Source organism: Pelobates fuscus, chromosome 12 (assembly GCF_036172605.1).
Source record: "Pelobates fuscus isolate aPelFus1 chromosome 12, aPelFus1.pri, whole genome shotgun sequence".
Lineage (NCBI taxonomy): Eukaryota > Metazoa > Chordata > Amphibia > Anura > Pelobatidae > Pelobates > Pelobates fuscus.
In genome coordinates, this window is record NC_086328.1 from 92,081,980 (window position 1) to 92,107,221 (window position 25,242).

The 25,242-nt window shown below is 45.3% G+C and overlaps 1 protein-coding gene across 1 annotated transcript in view; it reads right to left on the reverse strand.

Moving 5' to 3' along the window:
* The window catches only part of LOC134579091 (sulfotransferase 1 family member D1-like), a 59,719-nt gene that overhangs the window by 29,739 nt on the left and 4,738 nt on the right, over nt 1-25,242 (reverse strand). Inside the window, exons 2-3 of the mRNA XM_063438254.1 lie at nt 10,920-11,068; nt 7,717-7,842 (exon numbers count right to left, since the gene is read on the reverse strand). Coding sequence (XP_063294324.1) covers nt 7,717-7,842; nt 10,920-11,068 — 275 coding nt within the window. The remainder of the gene's footprint in view (nt 1-7,716; nt 7,843-10,919; nt 11,069-25,242) is intronic.

The window sequence follows — 25,242 nt, forward strand, 5'->3', positions numbered from 1 at the left end:
TGTGTGTGTGTGAACATATAGGGTGTGTGTGGCAATGTTAGTATGGGGGGCTGTGTATGGGGGTCTGTGTATGTGTGTGTGTGAGGCAATGTGTGTAAATGTGTAGGGTGTGTGTGGGGACAGTGTGTGTGTATGGGGGGCAGTGAGTGAATGTGTATGGTGTGTGTGTGGGGGGCAGTGTGTGTATGGGGCTAGAGTTCACTCTCACTACTGCGACCACCAGGAATCCCTGGTGGTCGCAGTGTTGAGAGTGAACTCTAGCCCGTAGCTCCAGGGCTAGAGTTCACTCTTGCGAGAGCCGGAGCGTTGCCGTGGTAACTGCGGCAACGCTCTGTGCTTGCGTGAGAAGGACCCAGAGAAGCTGCAGGCTAAGCTCCCGGGTCCTCTCTTCTTCCCTCCCTGCCAGCTGCCCGCACGGTGCCTGCAGACCGGGGAGAGAGATCGGCTGGGGCGATCCACCAATTATATATACAGCCCTACTGTGTGCCTTTTTGTCTCCCCCAGTCCCTCTGTATGTTTCTTTCTCCCCCTCACTGCTCCTCTGTGTCCATGTCTCCCCTCTCCTTCCCAGTCTCTCTTCCCCCTCTGCCTCTTTCTCCCCCTCCCCTTGTGGGTCTCTCTCCTTTCTCCCTGTGTCTCTCGTCCCCTCTGTCTCTTTCTCCCCCCTTTCCCTGTGTCTCTCTCTACCCCACATCTCTCATCCCCTGTCTCTTTCTCCCCCCTTTCCCTGTGTCTCTCTCTACCCCACATCTCTCGTCCCCTGTCTCTTTCTCCCCCTTTCCCTGTGTCTCTCTCTACCCCACATATCTCTTCCCCTCTGTCTCTTTCTCCCCCCTTTCCCTGTGTCTCTCTCTACCCCACATCTCTCATCCCCTGTCTTTTTCTCCCCCCTTTCCCTGTGTCTCTCTCTACCCCACATCTCTCGTCCCCTGTCTCTTTCTTCCCCCTTTCCCTGTGTCTCTCTCTCTACCCCACATCTCTCGTCCCCTCTGTCTCTTTCTCCCCCCTTTCCCTGTGTCTCTCCCTACCCCACATCTCTCTTCCCCTCTGTCTCTTTCTCCCCCCTCCACCATCTCTCTATTGCCCTTCTTTCTCCCCCTGTGTCTCACTCTCCCCCCCTGTCTATTTCTCCCTCCTTTCCCTGTGTCACTCTCTCCCCCCCCCTCTGTCTCTTTCCTTCCCCCTCCCCCTGTCTCTCTATTTTCCCACTGTCTGTTTCTTCCCCTGCCTCTATCTTTCCCCCCTCTGTGTTTTATTTTTCCCCCTCCCATTTACCAAGAGAAGACTGAAGGGGCCGGGTACATGCTGGAGCCGCCGGGCCGGGTGGCAGCCTCGCCGGTCCGGCGGCACTCCTGTCAGGCTGTCAGTAACGCTGAGGACGGAAGGAGGGGAGGAGCATGTCTCTCTCACATGCTCCTTTGCGGTTCCCACAATTCCCAGCACAGGATGTGGGAACCGCAAAGGAGCATGTGAGAGAGACATGCTCCTCCCCTCCTTCCGTCCTCAGCGTTACTGACAGCCTGACAGGAGTGCCGCCGGACCGGCGAGGCTGCCATCCGGCCCGGCGGCTCCAGCATGTACCGCGGCCGGCCCCTTCAGTGTGCCACCGGACCGGCCACCCGGTGGCACTTACATGCACAGATGCCGAGGCCGCGGTGGGGCAATCCGGCCCTGCCGCCGGGCCCCCTGATGGCGGCTCTGGCGGCGGGCCCCCCTCCCAGCCGGGCCCTCGGACCATGTCCGAAGTGCCCGACTGGTCAGTCCGCCCCTGTTTAGGTTACGTGTATCTGGCAGACCACTTGCTTTCCAGAAATCCAATGCTTCTCTTAGAGAAGCATTGCATGTGTTCAGCATTATTATGTGGTGATTAGTGATGTCGCGAACATAAAATTTTCGGTTCGCGAGCGGCGAACGCGAACTTCCTCAAACGTTCGCGAACCGGCGAACCGGGCGAACCGCCATTGACTTCAATGAGCAGGCGAATTTTAAAACCCACAGGGTCTCTTTCTGGCCACAATAGTGATGGAAAAGTTGTTTCAAGGGGACTAACATCTGGACTGTGGCATGCCGGAGGGGGATCCATGGCAAAACTCCCATGGAAAATAACCAGTTGATGCAGAGTCTGGTTTTAATCCATAAAGGGCATAAATCACCCAACATTCCTAAATCACAATGGATATGGATTGACACCTGACATATGACATATTGACACCTTGACATATGGATTGACACCTTGACATATGGATTGACACCTGTCCTCAGGGACCCTGATACACACTGACACAGAGCAGAATAGGGACTGTTCCCCCTACATAGGGTCACTTGGCAGATATGGATTGACACCTGTCCTCAGGGACCCTGATACACACTGACACAGAGCAGAATAGGGACTGTTCCCCCTACATAGGGTCACTTGGCAGATATGTATTGACACCTGTCCTCAGGGACCCTGATACACACTGACACAGAGCAGAATGGGGACTGTTCCTCCTACATAGGGTCACTTGGCAGATATGGATTGACACCTGTCCTCAGAGACCCTGATACACACTGACACAGAGCAGAATAGGGACTGTTCCCCCTACATAGGGTCACTTGGCAGATATGGATTGACACCTGTCCTCAGGGACCCTGATACACACTGACACAGAGCAGAATAGGGACTGTTCCCCCTACATAGGGTCACTTGGCAGATATGGATTGACACCTATCCTAAGGATCCCTGATACACACTGACACAGAGCAGAATAGGGACTGTTCCCCCTACATAGGGTCACTTGGCAGATATGGATTGACACCTGTCCTCAGGGACCCTGATACACACTGACACAGAGCAGAATAGGGACTGTTCCTCCTACATAGGGTCACTTGGCAGATATGGATTGACACCTATCCTAAGGATCCCTGATACACACTGACACAGAGCAGAATAGGGACTGTTCCCCCTACATAGGGTCACTTGGCAGATATGGATTGACACCTGTCCTCGGGGACCCTGATACACACTGACACAGAGCAGAATAGGGACTGTTCCCCCTACATAGGGTCACTTGGCAGATATGGATTGACACCTGTCCTCAGGGACCCTGATACACACTGACACAGAGCAGAATAGGGACTGTTCCTCCTACATAGGGTCACTTGGCAGATATGGATTGACACCTGTCCTCAGAGACCCTAATACACACTGACACAGAGCAGAATAGGGACTGTTCCCCCTACATAGGGTCACTTGGCAGATATGGATTGACACCTGTCCTCAGGGACCCTGATACACACAGACACAGAGCAGAATAGGGACTGTTCCTCCTACATAGGGTCACCATTTTTAGCCCAAGGCAGCTCATCTCATCAGGCCTTTTTTAGTCGAATGTATCGCCCACTGTCAGTCCCTTCGGGATCCATCCCTCATTCAACTTAATAAAGGTGAGTTAATCTAGACTTTTTTGACCTAGGCGACTTCTCTTCTCAGTAACAATACCTCCTGCTGCACTGAAGGTCCTTTCTGACAGGACACTTGAAGCGGGGCAGGCCAGAAGTTCTATCGCAAATTGGGATAGCTCAGGCCACAGGTCAAGCCTGCACACCCAGTAGTTAAGGGGTTCATCACTCCTCAGAGTGTCGATATCTGCAGTTAAGGTGAGGTAGTCTGCTACCTGTCGGTCGAGTCGTTCTCTGAGGGTGGATCACCTCTTCCCCTGTTAGATTCCCGTTGTGCTGTGACATCACCCTTATATGCTGCGTAAAGCATACTTTTTAATTTATTTTGCAAATGCTGCATCCTTTCCGACTTGTAATTTGGTAACATTTCAGGCACTTTCTGCTTATACCAAGGGTCTAGTAGCGTGGACACCCAGTACAGGTTGTTCTCCTTCAGCCTTTTTATACGAGGGTCCCTCAACAGGCACGACAGCATGAAAGACCTTCATTTGCACAAGGTTGTATGCCGAGCTACTCATTTCCCGTTCCTCCTGTGATCTCAATGAAGGTATGTTCTTCCCCCCAGCCACGTACAACACCATGGGTACCAGATAGGTGACAACGAGCACCCTGGGATGCCTGTTGTGGTTGGTCTTCCTCCTCCTCCTCAAAGCCACATTCCTCCTCTGACTCCTCTTCCTCACAATCCTCTTCCAGCGTTGCCGCAGGTCCAGCAATCGATGCTGATAAGGCTGTTTCTGGTGGTGATGGTGACCACAACTCTTCCTCTTCCTCTTCACGCTCATCTACGGCCTGATCCAGCACTCTTCGCAGGGCACGCTCCAGGAAGAAAACAAATGGTATGATGTCTCTGATGGTGCCTTCGGTGCGACTGACTAGGTTTGTCACCTCCTCAAAAGGACGCATGAGCCTACAGGCATTGCGCATGAGCGTCCAGTAACGTGGCAAAAAAAATCCCAGCTCCCCAGAGGCTGTCCTAGCACCCCGGTCATACAAATATTCATTAACGGCTTTTTCTTGTTGGAGCTGGCGGTCGAACATTAGGAGTGTTGAATTCCAACGTGTCGGGCTGTCGCAAATCAAGCGCCTCACTGGCATGTTGTTTCGCCGCTGGATATCTGCAAAGTGCGCCATGGCCGTGTAGGAACGCCTGAAATGGCCACACACCTTCCTGGCCTGCTTCAGGACATCCTGTAAGCCTGTGTACTTATGCACAAAGCGTTGTACGATCAGATTACACACATGTGCCATGCACGGCACATGTGTCAACTTGCCCAACTTCAATGCCACCAACAAATTTGTTCCGTTGTCACAAACCACTTTGCCGATATCCAGTTGCTGCGGAGTCAGCCACTTTTCCACCTGTGCGTTCAGGGTGGACAGGAGTGCTTGTCCGGTGTGACTCTCTGCTTTCAAGCAAGTCAAACCCAAGACGGCGTGACACTGCCGTATCCGGGATGTGGAATAGTACCTGGGGAGCTGGGGGGGTGCCGTTGATGTGGAGCAAGATGCAGCAGCAGAAGAGGACTCAGCCGAGGAGGTTATGGAAGAGGATGGAGTAGGAGGAGTAGAGGAGTAGAGGACGTGGCAGCAGGCCTGCCTGCAAGTCGTGGCATTTCATGCTGGGCAGCCATCAGCAGGTTTACCCAATGCGCAGTGTAGGTGATATACCTGCCCTGACCATGCTTTGCAGACCAGGTATCAGTGGTCAGATGGACCCTTGCTCCAACACTATGTGCCAGACATGCCATTACTTCCTTTTGCACAATCGAGTACAGGTTGGGGATTGCCTTTTGTGCAAAGAAATTTCGTCCGGGTACCTTCCACTGCTGTATCCCAATAGCCACAAATTTTTTGAACGCCTCAGACTCCACCAGCTTGTATGGTAAAAGCTGGCGGGCTAATAGTTCAGACAAGCCAGCTGTCAGATGCTGGGCAAGGGGGTGACTTTCTAACATTGGCTTCTTACGCTCAAACATGTCTTTGACAGACACCTGACTGTGGGCAGATGAGCGGGAACTGCTCAAGGCGAGAGACGGAGTGGCGGATGGTTGAGAGGGGGCAAGGAGGACAGCAGTGGTTGACGTGGCTGAAGATGCTGGACCAGGAGGAGGATGGCGGCTTTGAGTTTGTGTGCTGTTTGTACTCATGTGTTGATCCCATACGCATTTGTGATGTGCAATCATGTGCCTACGCAAAGCAGTTGTACCTAGTTGGGTGTTGGACTTCCCACGACTCAGTTTCTTTTGGCACAGGTTGCAAATGGCACACAAAAAAACACACAAAAAAAATGCCACACTGCTGAGCTCTGCAATGACGGCATTCTGGTGGTGGACACAGCATGTGTTGATTGGCGTGCTGTCGGGCTGACCCCGGGTGTCGATGCATGCTGTCTGACTGTGCCACTAGCTCCTTGCGACGACCTCCCCCTGCTTCCAACTCGTCTCCTCCTCCTCCTCTCTGTCTCCCCATCTGAACTTTCGCCCTGTTCTTCTTCTTGCCGAGCGGGCACCCACGTGACTTCCATGGACGCATCGTCATCATCAACCACTTCATTTGTATCTGACAACTCAGCAAAGGAAGCAGCAGCGGGTACAACATCATCATCATCACACCGTACGTCCATGTGTGTAATGCTGACTGCCTGAGACATATCCCTGTTATCTACATCCTCTGGCAATAATGGTTGCGCATCACTCATTTCTTCAAACGGATGTGTAAATAACTCCTCTGACATACCAAGTAAAGCGGCTGTGGTGCTAGTGTTGGTGGTGGCGGCAGGCGAGTGAGTGGTATCTTGAGAGGTGCCCGAAGCTAAGCTGGAGGAGGATGGTGCGTCATGGTTCCGAGCGGAAGCTGTAGAAGATTGGGTGTCCTGTGTTAGCCAGTCAACTATGTCCTCAGAACTTTTCAAGTTCAGGGTACGTGGCCTCTGAAAACTGGGCATTATTCTAGGGCACCACGACCACGATGGCCCCTGCGGGGTGGCCTGCCTCTGCCTGTCATTTTTTTTTGGATTAGTGGTACTATGCGTGCAAGCTACTGTGAGACCAGATATGAGTGGTGGCACTGGGCAAGTGGGCACAGTATCCACTGTGAGCCTGACACAGAGACGCTTGCAGACAACTAACTGCTATTGAATCTATTACAGTGAAAAAAAAGTTTGTGGGTTTTTAAATGCACGCTATTGTGCCACCAGATATGAGTGGTGGCACTGGGCAAGTGGGCACAGTATCCACTGTGAGCCTGACACACAGACGCTTGCAGACAACTAACTGCTATTCAATCTATTACAGTGAAAAAAAAGTTTGTGGGTTTTTAAATGCACGCTATTGTGCCACCAGATATGAGTGGTGGCACTGGGCAAGTGGGCACAGTATCCACTGTGAGCCTGACACAGAAGCTGGCAGGCAGACAGACAACTGCAATTAGATTACACAAAAAAAAAAGCAGACTGATGTTCTAGCCCTAAAAAGGGCTTTTTGGGGTGCTGTCCTTACAGCAGAGATCAGATGAGTCCTTCAGGACTGTAGTGGACACTGAATACACTAGCCTAGCTATACATTTCCCTATCAAATGAGCAGCAGCTACACTTTCCCTCCTCTATCTAAGAATGCAGCTTCAGAATGAATCTAAAATGGATGCTGTACAGGAGGTGGGAGGGTCTGGAAGGATCTGCTGCTGATTGGCTGGAATGTGTCTGCTGACTGTGAGGCACAGGGTCAAAGTTTAGTCAATGATGACGAATAGGGGGCGGATCGAACCGCGCATGTGTTCGCCCGCCATGGCAAACGCGAACACGCTATGTTCGCCGGCGGTGCATCACTAGTGGTGATAACATTAACAATGTTGTTCACTAAACTCCGAACGGCCATGTACTGAATGGGGAAATACCATTCAGGTGTATAGAGGGGCATTTGGACAGTGGCAAATTTGTACTTAAAATTATAATTCACTTGCAAAAAAACAAGTGAACAATAATTAGCAAATGTGCATTCCGCCAAACGCATTCAGTTTCAAATTTTAGTAAAATTGGTGCTTCGTGAATATTCCAAATCCTATATTTTATAAATGATTCCGTTGCGAAAGCACCGATTTTAATCTGGACATGAAATGCATTTGGACAATTTGCAGATTCGACAGCCTAACTAAAGTCTGAATTGTCATTGTGGTTGGAATTCGGTCATTTTTTTCTTGAACATTGTAAAAGAAAAAAAACACCCCAGATATTTGAGTTTGGTTGACATGCTGTTCATTATTGATCTGATGTATTACCTGAAGGTTCTCCAGGAATTCGGAACTCAAGATATGGTACACGATTATAAATGGTTTCTCTGCGACATTTTTCAGCGTCTCCATCACAAAAAATCATGTCCACAATCTCGCTCATCCATGTAGTTCCTACAAAAAAAAATGTAATTCAGGAACAAAGGTATGTAAGATTTTCTACAGGGATTTTGTGCATCAGTGAAAGCCAAACATCCTGCTTTGATTTAAACTCTTCAGGACAGATGACATGCCAGGACAGTCATGCTATAATCGGGTTTGTCTAATCAATTTTTTAAAGACGTGGCTAATTCCCCATACGAAGATGATCAATGAGATTTCCATACATAAATTAAAAAGGGGCTTATAAATTATACTTTGAATTCAAATCCAAATGAAATCTAAATTTAGGCTTAATTAACCTTTCTGTGACTAAAGCTGAGTTGGAGTTTTTTTTTCCAAACTAACTACTTTTGCCTAAATTTTCCCTTTCAGATTTAAATTTGTTATAATTTGGAATTTGGTGAATAAAATTCCACGTGTTATTCTGAACTAAAACTGGATTTATACATTTCAAGCCAAAGCAGTACAACTTGAAAAATTCTTAGCTCAGATTATTGTCCAATTTTGCTAAGAATTTTGTCTATTTTGTCTGAGAATTTGTAGTTTTTCTGTCGCCTGAATAAGCCTAATAGTATAGCCTTTGAACCAGCTTTCAGTTTTTTTCTTCATTATGCTTTTCAGAAGGTAGCTAATTTCATAAATGAGTTCTTTATATTTGAGTTTTAGTTAAACCAGTTTCATGAACGCCGGGCCTACCCGCAGCCTACATCTTGGTGTCTCTCTGGTCCTTAGTGTCCTCAGTGTCTTTGACTTCACCTTGTGGAGGCAACTGCCCCATTACTGACACATGACTTGGAAGTATCTTCAGTTATTTGGTGCGGTCTGGGGGTGGTTGATATTTGGATTGATGCATTACTTGGAGGTTGCATCCTTATTAATGCACAACTGGTAAGACGCTGTGGTTGCGTCAGTTATGTGATGCACTTTTGTGGTCACAAAGATAGCCCCACCTGAGTTACATAAACAAAAGGCATGTATCCTGTGTCGGGCATGCACCTCTTGGCAGTTTCTGCCTATAAATGTCCATATAGTGTATACCTGACCTAATGCTGAATTATTCTGTAGCTCCTTGTCCTGGTGACCAGTGTTCTGTTCATCCCGTCCTTGCTTAACCCCAGTCCCTGGCCTGCCTACTCCCAGATTCCTAACCTGTGGCCCCTCTGTTAGATTTTTTACTTTGTGCTGCCTTCCCTGACACTTGGCTTTGGACTGACTTTGCCTCTGTATTACTACCATCACAGCTCTGACTCTTACCTTATCTAGAGACCATTGTGACTCTAGAAAAAGGGAGCATTAATCACAACATATGTTGGTTGCATTTACTTTAGGATACCACACCATTTTTGGTTCTCTCTATTTTTACACACACACACCATTTTGAAGCTGATTCTTATAGATTCCTCCACATGTTAATGAGGAGTATTTAGCTTTTATATTTAATTAATATTTTTACTATACTAAGCTGCAGTAGATTGTTCCTCTAGGGGGAGGGGAGTAGGGGGTGGGGGGTGACTGTAGTCACCATCACTGGGAGCAGAAGGACACTTTGCAAAGGTTCATAAATTGCTCCTATGTCTAAGTCACCCTGTGCGCATTATAGGTGCAGGGTTTTTATAATGTGTGTGTATATTGTTAATTGTTTTGTATGGTCTCCTGTCCTGCTGATGTTTGTTACCAACTAAGTGGATGGTAGCCCTCAGATGGTAGCAACAGCTTTATGCACTACCTGACTAGCAAGGTTTGGTAATTTGCATATTCAGATATATTTGCATATTGCTAATTCTGTAGGCAGGAGAGATATTTTGTGTTAATTATTGTCTTCCCCTTTATGAATATGTCATTGTGTTATTAGATATATGTTGTCTGCTATGATTTGGTTATTTGTATTTTATTGAAGTTGTCACAGCAATCTAAGTGTAATGAGCATAGTCCCAAGTAAAATAAAGCTGTGTATGTTAGTTCTTTTTGGAACTGTGTGTAACAGAGTCTTCGGACCTGTTGGAAGGCTGCATGAACCCTCTACACCTGGATAAATCAAGAGAGCTAGGCCTGTGAGCTGCAAGTGCCTTAGTAAAGGCGATAGCAATCACATTGCAGGCAGAGGTGGATACCTGCCTCGAAAGAGAGCTGCTGTCAGACTTTCCGCCTGCTTACCCAACGGCTCGACTCTGAGTGCCACAATCCCCTCCGGCATTCCGACGAACACTGCATGCTTCTGTGCAGCATGTTTATATATGCAGCCAAAATAACCCACGGGATTCAGTGCAGATCAATGACATCAGGGCTCAGTTTAGGAGGGTCATGTACCCCCACGAATAGTGGTTAATTCCAAACGGTATTCATCCAATCACTGGTAACTTATGCCTATATATACTTCCCTCTCCCATTCCTTGTTGCCCTGTTGTGGTTTCTTGGTAGCCCAATAGCGCATTCTTGTGATTTGTTTGGTACCTTGACTGGCTCTTGTATTTCGTTTATCCTGTCCTCTGTACTCCTTTAACCTTGGCTTGTTTCCTCGTTATTCCGCACCTCTGTAATCCTTTGACCTTGGCTTGTTTCCTCGTTATTCCGCACCTCTGTAAGCCTTTGACCTCGGCTTGATATACTGACTCTGTTAATTCGTATAACCCGGCCATTCTAAGGACCGGTATTATGAATATTTCTGTGAGTGATTCTGTCTGTGTGTTCAGGTTCTGGTATATCCTGACATCTGCAACCTGGTTGGGTAGAAAAGCTCAAGAAAGACCACAGTCAAGCCATGTTGACTGGGGTTGAAGCGCTCCAGGCTCCCCCCTTCCCAATGGCTAGGAAGTGGATTGGGCTGAGGTACTCGGTTAGAGTAGAGGAACTTCATCACAGGGGGGCATATTTATATAATGTTTTATACACCTCCCGTGCTAAAGGGTGAATGTTTTCACATGTTATCATGTAGCACACCACTTTGAATTAAGATGTTTTCGCTTCAGTTTACACTTTGAGTTTGCAAGATGTAATAGTTCTCTTTTTGCAAAGAGACAGAGGCCTCAAAATATCTTTAATTGACCTTGCTTGCATCATGACATGAAAAGTAATATGTTGTTGCATGTTACCTGCTTTCGGGTATGTAGAAATGAGGACATCATCTGGTCTTGCCTGAAATTGTTCCACTCGTTCCCAGTTATCAACAATTTCTTTACCCATAAGAACCCCATGTAGGGGAACTAGAAGTTGAAGTGAAGCAGTATCCAGATTTTTCAACCTGATGAGAAAAAAATATATAATTTATGAACACATGATTCAGCTTTCAAATCCTCACCCTGTAGCGATAATTTTGGGGCAAAATATAACAAATAATTTTTATGAAAAATTAATTTGATTAAAATTATTAATACAATAAAGGGCATAGCAGACCATTTTGTAGGACTGTGGTGGAATCTCGGTAAAAATAAATTTAGTAGGCCAAGATTACCACGTGGCATGTGTACGTGCATATGCTGACGTATCGATCAGTTAGTTGCACGTGGCAAGATACGATCAGTAGTGTACGGAGCATGTGCAAGAATACAGGATGTAGTATTCCCCTCCTCCATTGTGCTGGACAGGCCATGCGGTCAAGCAGGAAGTTAATTCTTATTTGTATTGATTGGTCAAGAGAATGTGCGGGTGGAGCTTAATATGGGAGGAGTTATGTGCCTATATAAGGAGCCTGCACTATTGTCCGGGGCTCAGAACTTGTTGTATTTTGGTGACATTAGTCCCTCTGAGTCCCGATCGGTGAACCGAATAAAGAATCTCTTCCTTCCTGAAGAAACCTGTGTCCATCTCTCTGTGCTTGGCTTCCGTCAGTTTCTCCGGTATCATTTGGTGCATTGGCCGGGAAGCTCATCGTTCAACGGTAGCTGAGAGGCAGAGGCGTGAGACGGTCTATCTTTGCCCACGTTCTCTACGGCTGCACCCCTGAACTTCTGCGTGGACCTCCCTTCATCTCGGCGCCACTGGTCTGTTGTCCAGGAGATCATCGGCCTCTACGTAAGAAGTGCTGGGGTGTCCCCGTCGATGAGTGTGAACTCAGGTTCAGGAACGAGGAGGTAAGACGACTGCTGTTTTAGACGGCAGACCCACTAGGGGTATACCGATTGTGCGGTAGGCCCATAAGGGGTTTAAATCTGTGTATGGAATCTGCCCCCTCTGTCGGAGGGAAGGAGCGAAGGCGCACCGCTCAATCGAACGCTCTTTAGTAAGACCGTTTGATTTGGTTTGGAGTCAGGCGGGGTTCTGGTGTAAATAGCCCTAGCCGGACACCGGTGTCTTGTCTAGACTAGCGTTCTAGGGTGTACAATTCGTTCGCTAAGTCGGAGGGACCGGGAGACTAAGCAGACTCTGATGTACATTATCGTTTGCTAGATCTCAACCTATCTTGGCTAAGTGGGAAGGCGTGTAAATTTGGAACCCACTAGACTATTGATAGAGTAGAAAGACTAAAAGGGTTCTGTTGTAAATTCCGCCCTCTAGTTTGCTTGGGCTTGGGCAGTGTGGTGCTTGGGCAGTGTGGCTAACCAAAACGGATGTAGATAGTTTTAGGTAGTCCATCAAGGTACTGGCCAATAGTTTAGTTGGGATTGTATATGTGTTAAAGATTGTTAGTAAAGTGTATATCTTGTTAGATAGCGCGAGCTCAGCCGTCTAGCGAGAGTGTTAATAGTGTGTTGCTGTATCATAGTGCACGGTACCATAACCCTGTATATTTACTGACACTGTATATAAGTACTAATCATTGTCGTCTATTGCATGTTTAACACCATAACCACTAATAATTGTATTGTGACCTTAAATTGTGCTTTGACCTATGCTAACCGCACTGTAACTACTATTTGTAAAAGACGATGTTACTGGGGTGTGTTATAGACGGGTAATTCATATATAGAGAATTATAGCGTGGGTGACTGTATAGTTTCGCCAAAGGGCATAATATTGATTATTTAGTGACTGGTGTAACAGCTGTGTGTGTACGGGAATTCCCTGAGTGTTTATTGTGTTATTGTGTACGTTTCACTTGGTAACTGTACCACGTGGTGCTGTTGGCTGAAGAAACGGGTGTGAATGTTGAATAGAACGTGTGCATAGTATTCGTTGTCAACGACGCTCCATTGATAAGTATGGGCGCGTCGGAGTCGACGATTTTGGATCCCTTAGGTTGTATGGTAAAGAATTTTAAAAAGGGATTTACAACATGTGATTTTGGGGTTAAAATGTCCCCTGTACGTTTGGTCACTTTGTGCACTAGGGAGTGGCCTACTTTGGTTGCGGCATGGCCGCCACGTGGCAGTTTGGATCCAACTCTGGTACAGCGTGTACACGTGGCTGTATCAGGTAGGCCTGAACTTTACGGACAGTTTCCATATATTGATTGTTGGAGACAGGCCGTAAACAACTCGCCAAGATGGATTCGGATATGCCACGAGGAGCAATGTCGCCTCATGGTGGCCAGGACTTGTTTGTCCACAAGGACTATGGTTAGGCCCATTTTGGACACGCCCCCTGAGTCCGAGATCCCTTTGCCGCCCCCTTACTTCCCTTTAGAAGGAAGTGATACGAGTACAGGAAGTTCTACAGGACCCCTTCCCCCATTGCCCCCATCCGCTTCCGCTTCCTCCTCCAGTGCAGAATCCACCCCCTGTCGTACTAAACCTTCCCTTCCGGAACCAACCCCCGTTAGATCCGATTATCCTGATTTGGCGCCACTTCAAACTTCCGGTCAAGCTTCTTCTAGCTCGGCTCGGAATATTCTATTCACCGACCTTCCCCAAAATCAAGCTTCTACATCCTCATGCCTTGCCACCCCCCGACCGGAACCTCTAAACGACGCCCCTCCACGTAGCCCTATACTAACCCGACAACTGACCGGTACCCAACGACCCAAACATTACCAGATGCCTCTTCGTCTGAATCCTGGGTCAGCCTATCTTGATGCCGCAGGTCAAATGGTATATGCTGACCCAGTCTTCGTATATGTCCCGTTCACGACTACCGATCTCTTGAATTGGAAGACCCACAATTCCTCGTACACTGAGAAACCACAAGCTATGACCGATCTGTTCACCTCGATAGTTAAGACACATAATCCGACATGGGCTGATTGCCAGCAGTTATTAATGACATTGTTCAATAATGAGGAAAGGACTAGGATTAACCAAGCGGCCATTAAAGCGCTAGAGGATGAAGCCCGTGCTTTAAATCAAGCCAATCCAGCAGCATGGGCCGCAACACATTATCCTAACACTGATCCCGACTGGAATGTTAATGGCGCAGATATGGTTCAACTAAAAGCCTATAGAGACGCTATAATTGCTGGCATGAAAGCCGGAGGGAAGAAAGCCATTAATATGTCGAAGACAGTTGAGGCGATTCAGAAAAGTGATGAAGCGCCCAGTGTCTTTTATGACCGATTATTGGAGGCATACCGCTTGTATACCCCCTTTAATCCGGAAGACGCTGATAATTCCCGAATGGTAAACTCCGCCTTTGTCAGCCAAGCTTACGGAGATATTAAGCGCAAGCTACAAAAGTTAGAAGGGTTTGCAGGTATGTCTATCACCCAACTAATGGAGGTAGCGAATAAGGTGTACATGAATAGGGAGTCAGAAAGTAAGAAAGAGGAAGAGCGCAAGATGCGTAAAAAGGCTGATATGCTAGCGGTAGCGATCGCAGGCGTAGATAGACGGGGCCCAGATAGAGGTGATAGTAGGTGGAATAGGGAGCCCTTGAGTAGGAATCAGTGCGCGTATTGCAGAGAAGAAGGGCATTGGAGAAGCGAGTGTCCGCAAAGAGAGCAGTACGAGAGAGACCCACCCAGGGCAGGATATGGAAACTTTAGAGGCAGAGCGAGAGGTAGAGGAGGCCCCGGAGGGAGCAATGGTAATAGAGGAAGTAATGGGAACAGAGGAAGTGTAAGAGAAGACAGGTACTATCCAGCAGCGCAAAGGTCCCGCGATAGAGAAGGTAGGGACTTTGTGGGATTGGCTGACACGGTCATGGAGGACTATTGATACCGACCGAGCTCCATCCCCCTTGGTCGAGCGGAGCCTATGGTCGATGTATCAATAGGGGGAAAAAGGAGTGCGTTCATGATCGACACTGGTGCTGAACATTCGGTGGTGACTAACCTAGTTGCTCCTCCATCTGGAAGAACTATTACTGTAATAGGAGCAACTGGAAGAAGTGCTGCAAAACCGGTTCTTAAAAGTCGACTCTGTACATTGGGAGGCCACGTAGTAAAATATCAATTCCTTTACATGCCTGAATGTCCAGTCCAATTGCTGGGACGTGATATGCTATCTAAATTACAAGCGCAGATTACGTTCCTACCAAATGGAACAACATCCTTAAAGTTTAATGGACCTTCAGGTATTATGACATTATCCGTACCAAAGGAAGAAGAGTGGCGACTTTATACAGCGTTGACTAGCCAAAACCCTAGGAGTGATGAATCCTTATTCAACATACCAGGAGTTTGGGCAGAGAACAACCCACCAGGACTGGCCCGCAATATTCCACCTATTAAAATCGAACTAAAACTTGGGGTTTATCCAGTGAGCCTACGGCAATATCACATCCCGCAGAAGGCTAAGAAGAACATTCAATCTTATCTGGATAAGTTCATACGGTATGGTATCCTAAAATTCTGTACTTCCCCCTGGAACACCCCATTGCTGCCTGTTCAAAAGCCCGGTACAGATGAGTATCGACCTGTGCAGGACTTGAGAGCAGTCAATGATGCGGTTGTTAGTATACATCCAGTTGTGCCCAATCCGTATAACCTGCTTGCTTTAATTCCGGGCGGGGCTACTTATTTTACAGTCTTAGACCTCAAAGATGCCTTCTTTTGCCTCCGAATTGCCGCAGAAAGCCAATGTATCTTCGCTTTCCAATGGGAAAACGCTGTGACGGGCTCAAAACGCCAAATGACCTGGACAAGACTGCCCCAAGGGTTTAAAAATTCACCTACCCTATTTGGTTCAGCTCTAAGTCAAGATCTACTGGATTTCGAGTCCATCCCAGGAGAGTGTGTATTGTTACAATATGTAGATGACTTGTTGATAGCAGCAGTTACAAAGGAAATATGTCAGCAAGCAACGCACGATCTACTACACATTCTCTGGAAGGCAGGATACAAGGTGTCTAGAAAGAAGGCTCAGTTGTGTTTGCCAACTGTCAAATATCTGGGATTCCATATCTCTGAAGGTCAAAGAATTATGGGGCCAGAGAGAAAAGAAGCTGTGTGCCAAATACCGATACCCAAGAATAGAAGACAAGTGCGAGAATTCTTGGGGGCAGCAGGCTTCTGTAGGATATGGATTCCCAGCTACGCGATACTGGCAAAACCTCTGTATGCAGCTATCAAAGGTACAGAGCACGACCCCTTCTTATGGACTCAAGAACAGCAAACAGCATTTGAAGATGTGAAGAAGGCTTTGATGAGTGCCCCAGCATTAGGTCTACCTGATCACACACGACCATTCTACCTGTATGTACATGAGCAAAGAAGAATGGCTGTGGGAGTATTGACACAGTACTTGGGATCATGGCAAAGACCTGTTGCCTACATGTCTAAGCAACTGGATGCAGTGGCCAGCGGACTTCCACCTTGTCTAAGAGCCGTAGCTGCAGCCGCCCTGCTAGTAGCTGAAGCTGATAAACTCACTCTGGGTCAAAAACTTTATGTACGAGTTCCACATGCAGTACAGACGTTGTTGGATTACAAAGGAAATCATTGGTTTAGTAACAGCCGTATGACCAAGTATCAAGCAATGTTGTGTGAAAACCCAAGAGTACATTTAGAGACTGTTAATACCTTAAATCCAGCTACCCTTTTGCCACAACCTACTGAAAGTCAACATGATTGTTTGGAAGTGATGGATGAAGTATTTTCAAGTAGACCAGATCTTCGTGATTTTCCCATCCAGAACCCCGATGTTCAATATTACACCGACGGCAGTAGTTATATGAAAGAAGGGATCCGCTATGCAGGATATGCAGTAACAACGATAGACAAGGTGATAGAAGCTCGGCCACTGGCAAAAGGAACATCAGTACAAAAGGCAGAATTGATAGCACTGACACGAGCGTTACAATTGGCTGAAGGTTTAAGAGTGAACATCTACACGGACTCCAAGTATGCGTTTTTAACCACTCATGCCCACGGAGCTTTGTATAAAGAAAGAGGACTATTGAATTCAGAAGGCAAATAAATCAAGTACGCAGCTGAAATCCTACAACTATTGGAAGCAGTGTGGGAGCCGAAAGAAGTCGGTATTATACATTGTCGAGCGCATCTGAGAGGAGATGGTGATGTAACCAAAGGAAATCGGATGGCAGATAGTGCAGCTAAGCGTGCCGCTGAATCAGGAAGACAGGAATATGTGGAGCATATAGCTGCTCTTATACCAACTCCACTGTCTCAATGGACTCCAGTTTATACAGCTCAAGAAGAGGAGTGGTTAAAGACTGAACCTGGAAAGTATTTGGAGAACAAATGGTATCAGTTAGAAGATGGAAGAATAGTCATTCCAGCATCACTAGCGGTAGAAATTGTCCAAAACTATCACAACGGGACACATTCTGGGAGAGATAGTACAGAAGAATCTCTCAGAAAACATTTCTACATACCAAGATTGTCCAACTTGACTCAGGCCATTGTACGAAGATGTGTAACGTGTGCTAAAAAAAATGCAAGGCAAGGACCAGTAAAGCCACCAGGAGTCCAGTTTATGGGGGGACTCCCCATGTCCGATCTACAAATTGACTATACAGTAATGCCTAAATCTGGTGGACATCGCTACCTACTGGTAGTTGTGTGCACCTATTCAGGCTGGGTAGAAGCATGTCCTACTCGTACGGAGAAAGCAGGAGAAGTTGTGAGATTCCTGCTACGAGAAATAATACCCCGATATGGACTACCCTGCTCTATAGGATCGGAAAATGGTCCAGCTTTTGTTCATCAGTGCCTACAACAACTGACTCATATGCTTGGTATAAAGTGGAGGCTTCATACGGCATATAGACCCCAGAGTTCTGGTAAGGTAGAGAGAATGAATAGAACTATTAAGAATCAGTTGGCTAAAATGTGTCAGGAAACCCAACTTAAGTGGAACGTTCTCTTGCCCATAGCTCTATTGCGAATCCGCAGTACACCTACCAGAAGGATGGGCCTCTCTCCTTTTGAAATCATGTACGGGCGACCACCTCCCGTACTTGGTAACTTAAGGGGGGATTTGAGTCAGTTGGGAGAAGGAATTACCCGGCAGCAGGTTGTAGAGTTGGGTAAGACTATGGAGGAGGTACAGAAATGGGTATAAGAGATTACCTGTGAATATTTATCCCCCAGTTCATAGTTACCACCCAGGAGACCAAGTGTGGATTAAAGAGTGGAATAATGTACCGTTAGGGCCCAAGTGGAGAAGTCCTTATGTTGTTCTTTTGTCTACCCCTACAGCGATAAGTAGCCGAAGTGACTCCGTGGATACATCACTCCAGGGTTAAACCAGCAGCAGTCGATTCTTGGCAAGCTACAGCAGATCCAGAGAATCCCTGCAAGATCCGGTTAAAGCGCACGACTCAGTCGGAGTGACGAGGAACCTTGTGGATTACAAATTTTATTGTTTCAGAGATTGGTAAGTGAGTGAGAAGGCCATAATAAAGCCTGTCCGCTCACCGACGTGTAGTGTATAAGTCAGGAAAAGTCTCAAAGGGACCCCTGTGAAGACGAGCAGAACTCCATTCCATGCAGCCCTTACATCCTGGAAGCTGAGGTGCCATCGCACGGACGAAGACTGAGGATGACGACGAAAGATGTGTTTCTGATAGTATTTTTATATGTGTATTTTTATATTCAGGAAGGTAGAGGTACCGACACTCCTAGCTGTGAGGTATGCATTAAGACTACAAGAACAGGTAACCATATTTCCCAGACCCTAATTTGGCATTCGCAATACGAGTGTAAAGGAGATGTATCAAGATGTAGATACTTAAATATAGAATATAGTGTGTGCCATTTAGGAGTAGGAGAACCTAAGTGCTTCAGTCCAGAGTATCAACCCCGTACAATTTGGTTGACTCTCAGGAATGGAGATCCTCAGGGGACCCTAATTAACAAAACGGTATTAGAATCCGTATATTCTTCAGGTGTTCTGCTATTTGATGCGTGTAAAGCGATATCAAGTGGTAGAAAGCCGTGGAATGTATGTGGGGATCTTAGATGGGAGAGAACGTATGGGTCTAACGATAAATATATTTGTCCCAGTAGTAAAAATAAGTATGTGAGTCCTAGATGCCCAAATAGAGATGATAACTTTTGCCCATATTGGTCTTGTGTGGGGTGGGCAACTTGGGGACAGACAGCAGACAAGGACATGATTGTGACTAAGTTGCCTACCAATCCATACTGTAAGTCTATGGAATGCAATCCAGTCCATATACTTATAAATAACCCCGACAAGTTCTTAGATAAATATGGTAATTTATTTGGGTTTCAAATATATGGGACGGGTTTAGACCCTGGGACAGTATTGTTTATAGGGATAGAGACTGATACGGTAACCTCCCAGACTCATCAGGTATACCATTCCTTCTATGAAGAAATGAGTATAGATAATAAGATCCCCCATAATGCTAAAAACCTGTTCATTGATTTAGCTGAAAGTATTGCCGGTAGTCTTAATGTTACCAACTGCTATGTGTGTGGAGGTACTAACATGGGAGACCAATGGCCTTGGGAAGCAAAGGAGGTAATGTCCGGTTCTGAGGCAGTTGACCAATTAATATCTTCACAAACCGATTATCATATGAGTGTTAGAGGTAAATCTGAGTGGAGATTAAAGACCTCCATCATAGGTTATGTTTGCATAGCGAGGAAAGGAATAATGTTTAATACATCTGTAGGAAAATTGACTTGTCTAGGGCAAAAAGCTTATGATGATGATACAAAGAATACAACTTGGTGGTCGGCTTCAAATGTCTCAGAACCATCTAACCCGTTTGCAAGATACGCCAATTTAAAGAATGTGTGGTTTGATCTATCCATCACATCTAGTTGGAGAGCCCCAGCAAATTTGTACTGGATCTGTGGTAAGAAAGCCTATTCGGAGTTGCCACAGGACTGGGAAGGGGCATGTGTGTTGGGTATGCTCAAACCATCCTTCTTCTTGTTACCTATCGAAACAGGTGAGACTTTAGGTGTTAAAGTGTATGATGTGAATCATAGGAAGAAAAGGGGACCCATAGAGATAGGCGCCTGGGAAGATGATGAATGGCCTCCCCAGTGTATTATAGATTACTATGGGCCAGCCACGTGGGCAGAGGATGGTACCTTTGGTTATAGAACCCCAATTTATATGCTCAACCGTATTATAAGATTACAGGCAGTGGTTGAGATTATTACTAATGAAACCTCACAAGCGCTCAATCTTCTAGCGAAGCATAATACCAGGATGAGGACAGCAGTATACCAAAATAGATGAGCCTTGGATTACCTATTGGCAGTAGAGGGAGGTGTATGTGGGAAGTTTAACCTGAGCAATTGCTGTCTTCAAATAGATGACGAAGGGCAAGCAATAGCTGAGCTTACTAGCCATATGGTTAAACTAGCGCATGTGCCTACTCAGGTATGGAAAGGGTACAATCCAAGTAGTTGGTTTGGTAGCTGGTATGAGCCGTTTGGAGGGCTTAAGGCATTGGTAGGTGGAGTCCTACTGATTTTAATGTTGTGTCTACTCCTGCCATGTCTTATACCCTTAGTAGTTAGGTCTGTGCAAAGCCTGATAGAAAATATAGCAGAGAGGAAGGCTGCTGCACAGATAATTGCAATTTATAAATATAAGGCTCTAGATCAGGGAGAACCAATGCAGGAAGATGAGTGTTGAAGATTCACATCATAAATAAGTCTGGTCGGGCTCATGGTAACTTGCGGTGTATGCAAACTAAGGTTAAGTGATGCCTCAAGTAATTGTGAAATATCAAGAGGCATCAAAGGGGGGAATGTGGTGGAATCTCGGTAAAAATAAATTTAGTAGGCCGAGATTACCACGTGGCATGTGTACGTGCATATGCTGACGTATCGATCAGTTAGTTGCACGTGGCAAGATACGATCAGTAGTGTACGGAGCATGTGCAAGAATACAGGATGTAGTATTCCCCTCCTCCATTGTGCTGGACAGGCCATGCGGTCAAGCAGGAAGTTAATTCTTATTTGTATTGATTGGTCAAGAGAATGTGCGGGTGGAGCTTAATATGGGAGGAGTTATGTGCCTATATAAGGAGCCTGCACTATTGTCCGGGGCTCAGAACTTGTTGTATTTTGGTGACATTAGTCCCTCTGAGTCCCGATCGGTGAACCGAATAAAGAATCTCTTCCTTCCTGAAGAAACCTGTGTCCATCTCTCTGTGCTTGGCTTCCGTCAGTTTCTCCGGTATCAGGACCCCATATATTAAACAGTTTATCATCCATCTCACAACCTAGGGCATATAGCAAGGTTGGTTTGCCCTCATATTTTAGAAATTTGCCCTGGAGATATTCCGAGGGCACAGCAGCCAGCCTGCGTGGATTATTATCTCCTTATCTAACATTGGATGGGTGAGTGGTATGGGTGGGAGCCAAGAACTCTCTCCTCAACATGAAATGTATGAAAAAAAATACTTTTTACTAATTGTTTTAGCAAAGTTTCGGTAGTTAGAGTCCATAGAGTTTTCCTGAACAATAAAATGTTAAAGATTGCAACGTGAACTATTAAACTGATGCCAACATACACCTGCCAAGCTTTACATGCTTCCCCCACCCATTAGGAAAAGTTTTATATAACCTCTACATTCATTTGTAGTCACAGTTCACCCAGGAGAAAATTCTAATGTTGGATGACATATTAATAATATTTTGTTTCTATATTATTATATTTTTTCTTTGATTTAAGTTTTTTTTTTTTCTGCTAATCGCAAAGATCCTAAAAAATGTGCTACACCAGAAGTATTCTCAAGTTCCCTTCCAACCTGACATGCCAGCTTAGGTATTCTCACACGAAACACTTTAATTACCATAGCAAGTGCATGTAGAAAGTGACCAACTTGTCACTTTTGCTGAACTCATCCAGCGAAGTTCAATGCTAAGTGAAGTGATTTCGTAAATCTAAGGTAGTCAACCTGGCAGACAAGGAATTAGATGTGTTAAGGTTAAGGTGCATAACTTGTTTGTTTGCACATAGGTTAGTTTACAACCCACACGTCCCTTTACATATCTCCTATCAGAGATTGTAGTGGTATAAGTTCACGTTATAAATCAAGCTTCTTTAATTTGCTGTACTGCATGATGCACAAGTTCCCTACGGCTTGCTTGCATTTTACTGAATCCCTATCAAAAATGATTCTATCCTATAATGTACGTTGTGTATTTCTCACATTGCTTTTGCTGAAATGCAATGCCACCAATAAAATAAAGCAGGGAAGCAGAAACATTTTGTGGATTAGACTGAAATGGGTGCAAGGGAGTGTCCCTATTTAGGAGAGGCAGTCCTGATTTGGACACAAATCCCTTTGTCCCTTTTTCTATTCTAATTTCCCTCTTTTGTAGGAGCTCAGTAATTGTTGTGTGTCTGAGTTTAGACAAGATCGCAACAGCAATAATACTCTCAGTAATGTGTCTTTAAAAAGTAAATGTATTTAGAAACCAGTCTGTGAAAAAAGGAACCATTGTTCTTGTTCTAAACTTTATTCCAAGGCAAGGAGGTGAGTATTGGGCATTAAACTCTTTCTTTACCCTCATAGCAGCAAATAAATCAATATAAAATATAAAACAATACAATGTTCCATATACCCGTACCACCATGACATCACCCTTAAACATGTCTATACACGTCCTCTTTCCTTGCTGCTCCTGTGGAGTTCAGCTAAGTATTTTCCACATTCCCTGATCTTTTGTCTCTTACTGTATTACATTAAATGCTAACTTCATATTTACACCATTTTGCCTTATCTTTTATTTGTAGGTAATTTCCTGATTGTTTTGTTGCTCTCTGTATTTTTTTTTTGTTGCTCTGTCATTTTAGCCCCCTATAAGGCTTCCTTCCCCTGTTTGCTCTCCCCAAGGTTTTTCTACCTTTGCGTCCCCTTTCCACGTATACCTCAGTTGTTTTCCTCAGCATTCACAGTGTAACACCACAATTCAATTACCCAGCACAGACCCCATTTGATTTGTATTCTAGGCCGCAATTTCAGGAGGCTTGCAGTCCCCTATGCCTCTTTCTTACTCCAGCATTATTTTATTGCTGTCGATGTGTTCTTTACCCTGCCCTGATGGTTAAATTGCTTGCTAGTTTTTACTGCAATCAGGTTGGCTTGCTAATTATACTCTTTATGCTCCTCTGTCCTGTGTAGGTTACTGTGCCTGCCCACTCTACCAGCTTAATACTTTTCATTGTCTTTGGGTCTCAGTCATTGCCCTCTCTCTTTTGCCTGTCTTAGTGTTTTATTTAGTGTTATACTAATATTGGGTCTTCTCACGGATTCCCTTTCACTCACTTGAGCACTTCACAATGCACTAAGGGAATCCTTTGCTCACCTTTCCTTTTTTTGTTTCTTTCGTTAGTTTAAATGTTATTCTCATTTGGAGTTTGATCGGTTCAGTGGCAATAGATAGAGGGATAGTATCTGGATAGCTAGACCTAGCATAGAACACCCACGAAGGTGTTAACAGGAGATTGCAGGGGATTAGAATAGTTGCGATTTCAGGAGTACTTTACTACGTTACAGTGTCCACTGATTGTATTCCATAATTCCTACTGCTCCCTATGCATGATAGTAATTTATCTATAAGCTATCTTATTACAACACTTTGATTACACTCTCTATATAACTCTTTCCTGTCTCCTCTATTGCCCTACCTATTCATTGGTTTAAACCCTTAAGGACCAAACTTCTGGAATAAAAGGGAATCATGACATGTCACACATGTCATGTGTCCTTAAGGGGGTTATCATTTTGGATTTTATTTTTCCCCTGTGGATCACCCTGATAAGGCTTTTATCCCATTGCTTGAGTATTTGGAATGCAATTAATTGCTACTTAGGCATTGAGACAGGTTCCCAGAGGAATATAGGGTTAATAGCACATTTGAGACACTGATACAATTGTATCCTTCCTAGAGTACAGTCAATAAAGTTTCAGTGTATCACTGTTTACGTTAGGATACATGTTCATACAGTGTCTAATATATTAGTGTACTATTTCCCTGTAGTCTCTACCTTTTGCCTTTTTCTCCTTTATAAGCTCATAGGTATATCCTTATACCAATTAGCGTTTTTATGACAACACTACCAGATTGATTGGAAGCACCCCTTTAATAGGGAGCTATCCAGTTATTGTTTCTCTGATTTTCTACATTTTAATATTGTTTATTGTCTCTCCAACTGATACAAATTGTATATTTGTCTATATACATAAACCTGCTCCTGCAGACAAGTTGCCTGGCACTAGGGAGACTAGGGAACCTCTTTCCCATTTTTAGGACATGTCTGAGTCCGTTTCAACTCATACTTGCATCAAGCTACGTATGGTAAATGTATCGGCCGTTCAATACATCACTCACCTTGGAGCTACCCAGTCAGCTGTACTGTTGGCCCTAACCAAGGTTTTGGGGAATTTTGCCTGATAGAAACATAGAAACATAGAACCATTCGACCCATCTAATCTGCCCAATTTTCGAAATGCTCATATTAGTCCCTGGCCTTATCTTATAGCTAGGATAGCCTTATGCCTATCCCTCGCATGCTTAAACTCCTTTACCGTGTTAACCTCTACCACTTCAGCCGGAAGGCTATTCCATGCATCCACTACCCTCTCAGTAAAGTAATACTTCCTGATATTATTTTTAAACCTTTGCCCCACTAATTTAAGACTATGTCCTCTTGTTGTGGTAGTTTTTCTTCTTTTAAATATAGTCTCCTCCTTCACTGTGTTGATTCCCTTTATGTATTTAAATGTTTCTATCATATCACCCCTGTCTCATCTTTCCTCCAAACTATCCATGTTAAGATCCTTTAACCTTTCCTTGTAAGTGTTATCCTGCAATCCATTAACCAGTTTAGAAGCGCTTCTCTGAACTCTCTCTAAAGTATCAATATCCTTCTGGAGATACGATCTCAGGTCCTGCGTACAATACTCCAAGTGAGGTCTCACCAGTGTTCTGTACAATGCCATGAGCACTTCCCTCTTTCTGCTGCTAATCAGGGCCGGATTAAGAGCCCAGTGGGCCTGGTGCTGACAATTAAAATAGACATACCTCTCAAGCATTATGTATCTGGTGGAGATGTTGCCGGAGGGAAACTTATAGGATGCAGCTATAAAAAAAAAAAAACTCCGATTCTCTTAAATTATGCTAATCTCTCTCTAAAT